Genomic DNA, 12,500 nt, shown 5'->3' with positions numbered 1-12,500 from the left:
TCACATCAAGAGAAACTATGTATTTTGAGTAAACTTGCATACTTTACGGCCATTCATTTTCACTGATTGACTTGTAAACCAGAAGCAGCATCTCAATTATTCCCAATGTTTACATGTTTTTGTTGTACATGGACATGGATTTCTGATCAGGCCTTTATCCAAATGTTGCAGAACTCAAGAGGAAAAAATATAATCCTGGATCTTATCTAATCAATCTGATTTTGCAAATGCAGAAAATCTCAAAACATGTTGTTTTCTTTACAAATAAAATAAAATAGTCTACTGTAAGGTGCTACTTCAGTCTCTCAAGGGATTCTTCCATTATTTTGGTGTATACAATTAATTTTCACCTTCTTCATATCAAGTATTATACAGCTGTCTTTTCCCCAAATTAAATTTTCAGTCACCATTTTTGACACCATTGAAGCAGTAGTTGTATTTTTTTTGCCATGAAAAGATTAAAATCTTGTGTTTAACCTTGATTCACTAAAATACATGCACAGATCAGACAAATACCATATAAATACATTACAAAATAAGTGTTAAAAAAGCTTGGCAAAACAAAACAAAACAAAAAACATGAAAAGACATGGTCCAGTCAGGCAGTATCACAACAAAAAAAACAAAAAAAACAAAATGATAAGACTGATTTCTGGCGGCTCAGTTCGGCCCAGTGCAGTAACTGTGAACGTTATTTTAGTGCAATGAAATTCTGGTCAGTTCCACAGCGGTCTTTTCTGGCAGTCTCTCTGTCTCTTCCCTCGAGCCCCGACCTGCCTCACACTTTCTCCATCTTGTCCAGCTTCTCCAGAGCTGTAACGAACACCAGGTGGTCCTCGGGGGACTTGCCGTGCGTCTTGCTGAGGTGCAGTTTGACCGCGTGCTTGCTGACGAATGTCCGATTGCAGAGCCTGCACTGGTACACAGCGCCTGTCTCGTCCTCCGGGGCGGTCAGAGCCGCTAGGCAGCTACCGAACGACAGTTTGTCGGAGATCACCTTGGAGGCAGCCTGCTGCTCCCGCAGGTGCTCGGCCGACAGCTTGGACAGGTCTTTGAGGCTGAAGCCCAGGTGTGTCTCCAGGTGGCTGATGTAGGAGGCTGGAGTCCTGAACTGGGAGGCACAGTCCCCGCACAGGAAGACCGGCTGGCAGGAGTCCATGTTCTTCAGGAACTTGGTCCCGCCAGTCCGCCTCAGTTGGTACTTGACGTTGGCCAGCCAGTGCGAGATGGTGGTCATGGAGAGACCGGTGAACTTGCAGATGTGGACCCTCTCCTGGGGACCGAGGTCCGTCATGGCGTAGCGCCCCTCGGGGGTCTCCCTCAGGCTGGAGACGAACTGGGCCTGGAGGATGAGGAGGTGCTGGGGGTTCCAGTTGGACTGACGCCCTTTCCTCTTCTGGATCGGGGACAGGTCCTCCAGGGCGTCCTCAAAGGCGCTGCAGTCCGCGTCAGACTTCTCCGAGACGGAGGATGGGGTGGAGGACTTGGGCGTGAGCCGGCCGGTCAGGTTCTTGACCATGTCGGAGATGTCCATCAGAGCGTTCTCTCTCAGAGGGGAGGCCAGGGAGTCGGAGAGGGACATGATGGGTTTGTTACCATTGATGCTATTGTTGACAATGCTGCTGCTGCTGCTGTTGTTGTTGTTGTTGTTATTGTTGTTGTTGGTGTTGCTATTGTTAGAGGACTTGGTCTTCCTCAGGTCCATGGGCTGGTCGTTGCTCTCGTAGAAGAAGCGGTTGATGGGTTCAGTCTGCTTGGCCTGAGGGTGGTGGAAGGCAGGCTTGTCCATCATGCTGTGGCTGATCTTGTAGAGCATGGCCAGCGGGTCGCCCGCTGGGCTGACGGGCTTGGAGGCCTTTCCCAGGTGGGTGTTCATGATTGACTGCAGCGCGCTCAGGGGGTTGATGAAAGGCCTCTCTGGTGAGTGATCGGTGATGATGCCCAGGCTGTTGCCATTGGTAACGGGCGACCGCCGGGCCGGCGCCTCCTGTCCGTTCTTGGCGTGGTTGTGCCCAGAGTCCAGCGGGCTCTCTTTGGGCTCCTTCTTACACGACAGTAGCTCGGAGTTGCCTCCCGGGCTGCCGTTCCTGGCGAGGGGCTTCCCCAAACTCAGGTCGCTGGGGGACGCCAGGTGGTCCCGCTGCTCTCTCAGGACGGGAGAGGGCGATTTGAGGGAAGAGGGAGGCCTGCAGCGCTCCACGCTCACCATCCTCTCCTCCTTCTCCTTCTTCACGGCGGCGGCGGCGGCCTTGCCCGTCACCTTCTCCACCAGCTCCTCCATGGCCGTCACATTGCTCCTGAGTGGGGGCGGGGAGGCCGGACTCCTGGGGGAGTGGATGATAGAGCCGGGGTCGGTCGCCAGGCCTCCACCGCGCAACCCGCTGCTGAACATGGGCTGCATCTGCACGCTCTGGACTGTGGGGTGCAGCGCTGAGGAGGAAGAGGACTTAATGGATCCATGGAGCTGGTAAGCAGCGTGGATGCTTGGGTAGCCGCCCCAAGTGGGCGCGCCAGTCTGGGCCTTGCTGATGGCGCTGGAGACCGTGTTCTCCAGGGACTTGAGGATGTCCAGGCCTCCCTTAGGCGCCTCCTCCAGATCCTCCTCCCTCAGGTACTTGTACGACGTGCCGTCAGCCTCGGACCTGGGCACGTCCGGATCCTCCTTCTCCTCTTTTATCTTCTTCTCCCCCGACTCCGGGCCCACCTCCATCCTGTCCTCCTCGGCCTCCCTCTTCTCCTCGGAGCCCGAGGAGAGGGCGGGGGAGACGGGCTGGGACTTCAGGCTGGTGACGGGAACGGGCAGGCGGGTGGTGGTGGGTGGCAGCGGGATGGACTGGAACTTCTCCTCCACCACAGGGTCCAGCACCAGAAGCTTCCCCTTCTTGGAGGCGGAGTTGGTCACCTTCAGGAAGTGGCCGGTCACCATCATGTGGGCCGTCAGCTGCTGCAAGGTGTCATGGGAGCTGCCGCACTCCATGCACTTCAGGATCTGCGCCTTGCGTGCCTCGAACTGCCAGGTGTAGCTGGCGCCGTTCTGGTAGCCGTAGCGGTTGTTGGGGGTGACGTAGGGGTTGGGCACCGCCTTGGGGTCCTTGCCGCCCGCCGCCTCCCCTCCCGGGTGGAGCGCGTTCCCCCCGCCGCAGTCCGGGGAGCAGGGGGAGGCCAGGGAGTCCTGGAGGGCCCTCTTCTTCGTGGAGGCCAGTAGTTTGGTGGCCATGGACGGCACCGGTTCTTTGAGAGGCACTTTCTGGTAATGCTTGGTCTTGATCATGTGGACGCTCAGGTCCTGGAGGGACTCGAAGGAGTGGCCGCAGTACATGCACTTCAGGACCTTCTGGGCGTCCTCCTTCCCCTCCATCTCCATCAGCGACCGCTTGCGGGGCTTGGACCACCGCTTGCCCCGGTCCTCCTCCTTGTCCTTGTTGTCGTCCCGGTAGTGGCCCGTCTCGTTCATGTGGACCGTCAGGCCCACCAGCGTGTCATAGGCGCCACTGCAGTCCTTGCAGCGGAACTTGCTGGCTCCGGTGAAGACGGAGCCGTAGAGCTTGTTGTTCTGCCTGTACAGCTGGACCGTGCTGAACAGGCTGGGCTCCGGCAGGAGGTGGTAAGGGTTCTGCTGGAAGGTCTTCGCCAGGGCTGCCTGGTGCCAGTCGTAGGCCACGCCGGCGCCGTTAGTGGCGCTACCTCCACCCCCCCCTCCCCCTCCTCCCCCTCCCCCTCCCCCACTGCTAGTGCTGCTAGTGCCGGTGGTAGTGCTAACAGAGCTAGCCGTGGTGCCGTTAGCGCTGGCGTTAGCGCTGCCTGCGTGGTTGGCGCTGCCGCTGTGGCTGCTCCGTCCATTGTGGTGGTGGCTGCTGCTCTCGCTCGCCTGGAGCGTGGACGTGGCGAGTGGCGCGGTGACGGCGGTGGCGGCAGAGGGGGAGGGGCTAGTGTTGGCGGCGCTGCCCGCCGCGGACGCCGGCTTGGCCTTCATGATGTCCATGGCGATGCTGGACCAGGATGCGTCCGAGATCAGGTTTGCATAGACGGCTTTCATCTGCGCCAGGCTGTCCCTCAGAGAGAGCCCGTTGTCCAGCCTGGGCACCACGGGGGGGCCTTCCTCGCGCTCCTGTCCGTCCCGGGACGAGCTGCTCCGGAAGTCTGTGAGGCGGTCGCTGGTGTCGCTGAGCGGGGAGCCGTAGCCGGCGTCCGGGTTGGTCCCGTTGCTGATGGGAGAGTCCCGGTAGCTGGGCAGTAGCCTTCCTCCGCCATCCTCCTCTTCCTCATTGAAGGGGAACTCCGTGTCCTGGCCGTCCAATGAGAGCCCATCATCCTGCAGGTGCTCCTCCTCGTCGAGAGAGCCTGCCTTAAACTCCTCCTCCGGGGCATAAGCTGGAGAGAGGGAAAGATGGAGAGAGAAGAAAAGAGGTCAGTGAAATAAAATAAAAGATTTACAGTGCTTCTTACTGACTAAACAACGTGATGAATTCTCTATGACCAGAAATATGGGCTTTTATTTGGGTGTTTGCGCATGAGAGAGAGCGAGCGAGAGAGAGAGAGTGTGTGTGTGTGTGTGCGTGTGTGTGTGTGCGTGCGACATGTCTTTCAGAGTCTGTGGTGAAGAATGTCTCTGAGGGATGTATAAATCAGTGACTTTCTGACAGTTGTCCTTTTTCCCTCCTCAATCCCGTTTCTCCACACATGCCTTCTGTTTCCCCGGAAACCACCGGCTGCGTGGCCTTGTTAACCAGCTGCTTGACTCTCCTCTCCCACACACACACACACACACACACACACACACACACACACTCACACTCACACTCACACACACACACACACACTCACACACGCACAGACATGCGCGCACACACTGAACTTGACTTCAGTCATTCACATGGTGGTGTTGCGCAACGGATCAGCAGGGAGGGAAACAGAGCAGCCATTATGAGGAGCTGCAGCATCTCCGACAGTACGAGACACTCCTGCTCTCAAGGTCACCCTCCTTGTTACCAAATACTGATATCAGACCACACCGACCCCGCTCAGCATGGAGGGAGAGAGGAGGAGAGGAGACGAGAGGGGAGGGGAGGAGACTCCAGACAGCGTGGCTCCAGGACACAGGAGGTACTTTACAGGAGACGTACGCTAAACGTAAACAGTGTATACTAGGAGCTACCGGCAGATACGCAGTACATCAAAAGATGGAGTTCAGGGAGCAAACAGATGCTGTACTGTATATAGGTGTGGGTGTACGGCGCACACTGCAGAGAAGAGAGAGTGACTAAGAATCAGAACCCTGGAGAGGCTGGAGAGAGAGGGGGGGGAGAGAGAGAGAGGGGAGGGAGAGAGGGGAGGGGGGAGGGAGAGAGGGGAGGGAGAGAGAGGAGGGAGAGAGAGAGAGAGAGAGACCTAGTGAGAGGGAGGGGGGTGAATTGGAGGAAGAGGTGGGAAAAAAAAGAGTGAGTACGACGGGGAAAAGGTGGAGGAGGGAGAGAGAGAGAGAGAGAGGGAGAGAGAGAGAGAGAGAGAGAGAGAGGAGAGAGACACCCCCCCCCTCCCTCGCGCTCCCCTTCATCTCCCTCCAGTGTGGTGAGATGTGTGTCCTAGATGCCAGCGCCAGTCTCTCCTGACGAAACAGATGTGCTGTCAGCTTCAAACAGCACGCTAACCTGTCACGGGCTAATCTGAGTGGACATAATACCTGATAGATGTACACTGGCACCAGTTACTGCTGCCTGGGAGCGGACAGGAGGAGCAGGGAGGGAAGGCAAGCAGCTGGATGGGGGGGGGGGGGAGGGAGGTGTTTGTGAGTGTGTGTGGTATGTCTATGAGGGTGTGCATATCTGTGTGTTTGTGTAAAAAGGGGTCGCGGTCAGTGTGTATGTGCGTGTTTGTGTGGAGTGGGGGGGGGTCAGTGTGTGTGTGTGTTTGTGTGGAGTGGAGGGGGGGGGGGTTGGGGGGGGTCAGTGTATGTGTGTGTGGGTGTGTGTGTTTTTGTCTAGTGGGGAGTGGGGGTCAGTGTATGTGTGTGTGGGTGTGTGTGTTTTTGTCTAGTGGGGAGTGGGGGTCAGTGTGTGTGTGCGTGGGTGGGTATTTGCACGCCGCTGTTTGCTTTCACACTAGCTTTGATCGTGGAGGCCGTATCACTGGTCTGTAGGCCCGTCTCTTCACACACAGTACTGTCCTGCCCCTCACCCCCTCTCCACACACACACACACCACTCCACACAATAGCTCTATCTCCTCACACACATCACACACACATCGCCCTCTCTCTCTTGTAACACATACCAAACACCCTTCGTCCTCCCTCTGTCTGTCTGTGTGTCTCTCTCTCTCTCTCACTGTCTGTCTGTCTCTCTCTCTCTCTTTCTCTCTCTCACACTGTCTCCCCTCCCAGATTCTCTTCTCTCTGGTGACAGGATTTCACAGAGGAACCTGGCTGTGCTTCAATCTCCCTGTCGCAGACGAAGACCTAAAACTCTGAAAATCCCCAGCGCAGCAGATTAGTATTATACAGGATACAGCTATACGGCGTTTCACTGGGTCCGGACCAGCCCGGGGGGGGAGGGGGGGGGGGGGAGGAGAGGGGAGAGAGGGATCAGTCACAGCTCACCCTCATGACAATCACGTTCGCCATCGCGAGCCAAAAAAGCCAAACACGGGCAGACGCGCGGCCCCCGCAGAACGGAGAGCGGGTTGAAAGGAGGGGGGGGGGGACGAAAAAACGGAAAGCCGTGGCTGTGCGAACGACAGAACACAGGCCCACTGCCGCAGGGAGGGGAGGGGCCGGCCACGGCGAGCAGGGGGGTGGGGGGCGGGGGGCCTTTGACGATTCCTGTCAATCACTGCCTATCCTCTCGCGTTGTCATGGCAACAACAAAGAGAGAGAGAGAGAGAGAGAGAGCGTGCGTGCGTAGTCGAGGCACGGCGGGCAACGAGGAGAGCGGGTAGCGGAGCACCTCGTCGGATGGGAAGACGCCGAGGGGAAAAGCCGCCTCCGGAACCGACGAGGCCCGGAAACAGAACGGGGCGGATCGCGTAGCCGTCGCTGTTTCGACTTGAGCTGTGTTCGGAATAGAAGGCCGCCGGGACGAGTGGCGTCTGCGGCCGTAGCCAGGCGGGACAACCCAGCAGACGTGAGGAGAGGGGGTGTGACGGGCGACCAGATTGTCTAGCACCTCCCCCTCCTCCTCTCCCTCCTCCTCCTCTCCCTCCTCCTTACCCTCCCACTCCTCCTCCCCCTCCGACACCCCTTTCTCCTCCTTGTGCCGCTTTCCTCGTCCTCCCCTCTGTTCCTCCTCATCATCACCTCTCCTCCTCCTCCTCCTCTGCTCTCTCCTCCTCCTCCTCCTCCTCTGCTCTCTCCTCCTCTGCTCTCTCCTCCTCCTCCTCTCTCTCGTTGCAGACATTCATATTGAGGGTGACATGGTGAGCGAGGGGGGAGGGCCCGGGTGGCGTACGGATGCGCGCCGTCCCCGGCGGTTTGGCGCGGCGAGCGGCTGATGTCTGTGGGCAGGGCCATCTGCACGGGCGCCGCCGCTGCTGTCACTTCCTGTACGCGACGCCCCGCCGTCAAGGAGACAGGCGACACACGGGGCAGGGCCGGACCGCAGCCTCCCTGTCACCAGCACCACCCGTCACACACACACACACACACACACACATTCACACACACACTAGCCAAGTAATAGCAACCAGGCGGCCTGTCTAATACAACCAGCCAGCCGACTGGAGAGGACGCCAGCCCAGCCGACCGGCTACAACAACCAGCTAGCCAGGCTGATACAAGCAGCCAGCAAGCCTGAGAGGCCTAGACACAGAGGCTGGGAGACGGAGGCTGAGAGGCCGGGGAGCTGGGAGGCTGCCTGAGAGGCTGAGAGGCAGGGAAACGGAGGCTGAGAGGCTGCCTGAGAGGCTGAGAGGCAGGGAAACGGAGGCTGAGAGGCTGAGAGAGGATGGGAAACTGAGAGGCTGCTGTAGGTGGGTAAATGAGTTCAGCTCTCTGTCAGGCGGGCAAAGCCTCACCATTTGGCTGCTGTCAAAGCCAAACAAACCTGCTAAGAGTGGGAGAAAGGCAATGAAACAGGAGAGACAGAGAGAGAGAGAGAGAGAGAGAGAGAGAGAGAGAAAGAGAGAGACAGACAGAGAAACGGAGAGAGAGAGATGGGAATGAGACCAGTCAGTTGATCCGGCAGCTCCTGGCCTCCATCTCTCCGCTCGTCCGCCCATTTATTTACACACATTTCTTTATTTATCTGATGTGATGTCGGAAAGAGGGGGCAATCACCATAGTCACTTACAACACTAATGTCCCACACTGGGCCCTGTCACTCATGTGATTTAGACCGGAGGAGAGGAGAGGAGAAGAGAGGAGATGAGTGGAGGGGAGAGAGGAGATGGGAGGAGAGGGGAAAGGAGAGGGCGGGGGGTGGCGGAGGCTGTTTAGGGGGGCATGCGCTACGGAACTGGCAGTCTTATTCCTTCCCCGGATTCCGTCTGTCGCCTCGCTCTCCAATCCGCCCCCCTCAGCCCTGATGACTCCAGACAGCGGCTGATCAAACCGCCGTCGCTTGACCTGCGCGCCACGGCGAGACAGGAGACGAGGGGCAGCGGGGTTGTGGGGGAGTGATGTCTCTGGATGGCGGGACGCGAGAGCGGTAAATAAAATGACATGATTATATCCTCCGTCTCGTCATGTAGAGAAAGCCAATTATGGTAATGCTGCAGCCGCCGGGCTCACAGAGGGCCTCGTGGACGAGCTGCGCGCCGGGGCCCTCCCCTGACAGACAGCAGCGATGCACCTGGACCCATAAGGATAAATACTGATATATCAATACTGCTGCTAAGTTGTTGGACCAGCCTGCTCTATGCTCACAGCCGCTTGGCCAAACAGCTGATGATAGCACAATATCTCTGCGCACCTCCCGCCCACCTCCTCCTCTCCTCTCGTCTCTTCGCCTCCTCATCTCCTCTCCTCTTGTCTCTTCTCCTCCTCCTCTCCTCTTGCCTCTTATCCTCCTCTCAGACGACAGCATATGGTAGAGCAGAGCACTTAGAGGGTCGGAAATAACTGGAGCTCCCTTCCCTCCTCTTTCAGCTCACACACACACACACACACACACACACACACACACACACACACACACACACACACACACACACACACACACACACACACACACACACACACACACACACACACACACACACACACACACACACACACACACACACACACACACACACACCATCTCTCTCTCTCTCTCTCTCTCTCTCTCTCCCAACCTGGGCAGAGGCCCAGCACCGGACCCACACAGTGTAGCAGACAGTGAAGGATCAGACGGACTAGACTCTGGATGGGCTTCTCTGGATCTCCCTGTGGGAAGTTGGACTGCAGGATACATACCGCGCTCATAATGAGGAGAATACGGTGTGTGTGTGTGTGTGTGTGTGTGTGTGTGTGTGTGTGTAGGTTATGTGTGTGTGTGTCAGGAAAACAGAAGCGTAACGTAAGGAAAACGTAACGTCGGTGTTGTGGCCAAGTTGTCCTGTCGGAGAGAGAATCAGAGGGGGAAAGAGAGAAAGAGAGAGAGAGAGAGAGAGAGAGAGAGAGAGAGGGAGAAAGGGAGAGAGAGAGAGAGAGGGGGAGAGAAAGGAAGAGAGAGAGGGGGGGAGAAAGAGAGAGAGGGGGAGAGAGGGAGAAAGGGAGAGAGAGAGGGGGAGAGAAAGGAAGAGAGAGAGGGGGAGAGAAAGAGAGAGAGGGGGAGAGAAAGGAAGAGAGAGAGGGGGAGAGAAAGAGAGAGGGGGAGAGGAAGGGAGAGAGAGAGGGGTAGAGAGAGGGAGAGAGAGAAAGAGAAAGAAAGAGAGACTATGTGCCCTTACATGGTTATATTAACTGTATTGTAATGTTTGATTTTTGATTGCATTCCTATTCATACTGTATTTTGTTCCTATGCTGTCAAGCCCTTTGGCAACCCTATTAATGTTAAAATGTTACATTCATGCCAATAAAGCACAATTAATTGAGATTTGAGACAGATAGAGAGAGAAAGAGAGAGATAGACAGAGAGATGCTGCCTGGCAGGAAAGGGGAGTGGCCGAGCCTGCCCGACCATGGTCAAGAGGTCAGAGGTCAGGTATGCAGCACGCGCTGAGCAGGTGCAGATCACTGTGTGTAAATAACATGCCAGTGCGTTACATGTCTGCTGTCATCCCTGTACTAGTCCAGCCCAAATACAGTACTCTGTGTCGTGTACAGTACGTGTGTGTGTGTGTGTGTGTGTGTGTGTGTGTGTGTGTGTGTGTGTGTGTGTGTGGAAGAGCGAGAACTGCTTCTGCTTTATTTATAGAACAAGGACTATTAATACCCAACTCAAAGATCAGTTCAGAGAAACAGCCCATGGACACCAACCAAGATCCCTATCCTGGACACGCACGCACGCACGCACGCACGCCCGCACGCACACACACACAATCCACCTCCATCCCGTTGTGGGTGCACACACTAACTCAAAGCCCCATATCAGAACACAGCTATGTACGCTGGAGCTGATATTTAGGTGGCCTGACGGACAGAAACAGAGGAGGTAGAGAGGAGGAGAGAAGACAGGGGTGAGAGGGGAGGGGAGGAGGGCGTGGTGGGAGGGGAGGGGAGGTGAAGGGAGGAGAGGGGAAGGTGAGGGGGGCGGGGGGGCGGGAGGAGAGGGGGGGTGCTGAGGATATGGGCGGGCGAGAGTGAGTTTGAAAGAGTGACATTATAATTGAGCATGAGGGGGTGAGTGTAGGTTTTAAGTCGAGTGTGTGTGTGGCTGTGAATGGGTAAGCGTAGATACAAGATGTGTGTGTAAGTGTGTGTGTGTGTATGTGTGTGTGTGTGTATGTGTGTGTGTGTGTGTCGCTAGCATGTTGGAGGATCAATAGGGTATACCAGCAAAGATCGATGGCAATTCATCTGGCTTTATTTTCATTCTCACCCACTCACACTGACTGGTCTGCTGGTAGCTAGCCCAAAAAATGTGTTCTGTGCGCACACACACACACACACACACACACACACATGCACACACATCACAAATACACAGGCATTGCACTCAAACAGCTTTTAATCAAACAAACACACACACACACAGTTACCTCAAACACACTAACAAACACACACATACACACACAGTCTTAGTACACACAGGCAGCTTCCATAGCGGTTTGGAATTTATTGTATTCCTACTCAGCCAGTCAGCTCCTGCTGTCTCCTCAGCACAACGAGGCCAGGGTAATTAAACTGTAAAATGAATATGCGCGCGCACACACACACACACACACACACACACCGACACACACTGACACACACTCTCCTCCATCACTGTCAGGAGAGAAAACGCACAGCTTTGAAGAGAGGTAGAAAGCGATTTGACACACACACATACACACACGCACGCACACACACACACGCACACAGAGGATTGAACAGAGAGGATGCTCATTTAGCTGTAACCAGACTCACTGCTAGTCTGCTGCTGTCTGGCGAGTGGCCACTGTCCCCTGCCACTGTCCCCTGCGCCTGTGTGACCATTTGAGAGGCGCTGGTCCTACAGTGGGGTACATGACCAGAGCCGTGGGTAGCGAGTAGCGAGGTCTTAACTACCAGACCTGACTGCTGTGTCAGCGTGAGGTTGACCAGAGGAGAGAGGAGGGCCTTCTGTTGAAAAGGGGACATTAGGCTGCCGTTACAGAGCTGGTCACGGGCTACTGTTACTGCTGGGTAAGATCCCCCAATCATAACCCCCCCCCCCTCCATTTAGGATTCATATCTGTTTTTGATCGTTCCCATTGCCTATGTCAATGTTATTAGGGAACAACGGCTACCCTGAAGGAAGAATGCAGATTCCTACAACCAAGGAGTGTGGAGGTTCAGGCTTGTCATGGCTGAGCAGGGACACTCGCTGTGGAGGGACAGGTTTGTCATGGCTGAGCAGGGACACTCGCTGTGGAGGGACAGGTTTGTCATGGCTGTGGAGGGACACTCGCTGTGGAGGGACAGGTTTGTCATGGCTGTGGAGGGACACTCGCTGGAGAGGGACAGGTTTGTCATGGCTGTGGAGGGACACTCGCTGGAGAGACAGATCTGTGGAGCTGATGCTCTGAAGGTTTTTTTATTTGATTCTCTAAGAACACGTTCCAGGCCTGTGTGTGTGTGTGTGTGTGTGTGTGTGTGTGTGTGTGTGTGTGTGTGTGTGTGTGTGTGTGTGCGCGCGTGTTCCTGAGCTAACACACTGAGCTGAGGGTGTAGTAATTGATTGTGGGCCACCTTCCAGTCCAGGGTGACCGTGACAGGGAGGGGGAGGGAGAGAGAGAGAGAGAGAGAGAGATGGGGAGAGAGAAAGAGAAACAGAGAGCCAGATGGACACGAAGAGAGAGCGAGAAGGCGAGAAATGGTGAGAGAGGAAGTCATACTTCAGGTCAAAGTCTCTCTCTCTCTCTCTCTCTCTCTCTTAGCTTAGTTAATTACAACAGAGTCCTCCA

At 55.8% G+C, this 12,500-nt stretch overlaps 1 protein-coding gene across 2 annotated transcripts in view; it reads right to left on the bottom strand.

The window, feature by feature from the left end:
- Nucleotides 1-745: 745 nt before the first annotated feature.
- Nucleotides 746-12,500, bottom strand: part of LOC311314403 (teashirt homolog 1-like) — a 24,564-nt gene continuing 12,809 nt past the window's right edge. The window contains exons 2-3 of one of the 2 annotated variants that reach the window (XM_084444748.1): nt 3,957-4,371; nt 746-3,728 (exon numbers count right to left, since the gene is read on the bottom strand). In XM_084444748.1, the coding sequence (XP_084300874.1) occupies nt 779-3,728; nt 3,957-4,371 (3,365 nt within the window). In that variant the 3' untranslated portion in view covers nt 746-778. Of the gene's footprint in view, nt 4,372-12,500 lie in introns of both variants that reach the window. The other variant, XM_084444747.1, reaches the window with a different exon arrangement.

This window comes from Borostomias antarcticus, assembly GCF_949987555.1.
Source record: "Borostomias antarcticus genome assembly, chromosome: 10".
NCBI lineage: Eukaryota > Metazoa > Chordata > Actinopteri > Stomiiformes > Stomiidae > Borostomias > Borostomias antarcticus.
Note: the sequence above shows the minus strand (reverse complement) of the source record. Positions and strands in the feature narration are given on the sequence as shown.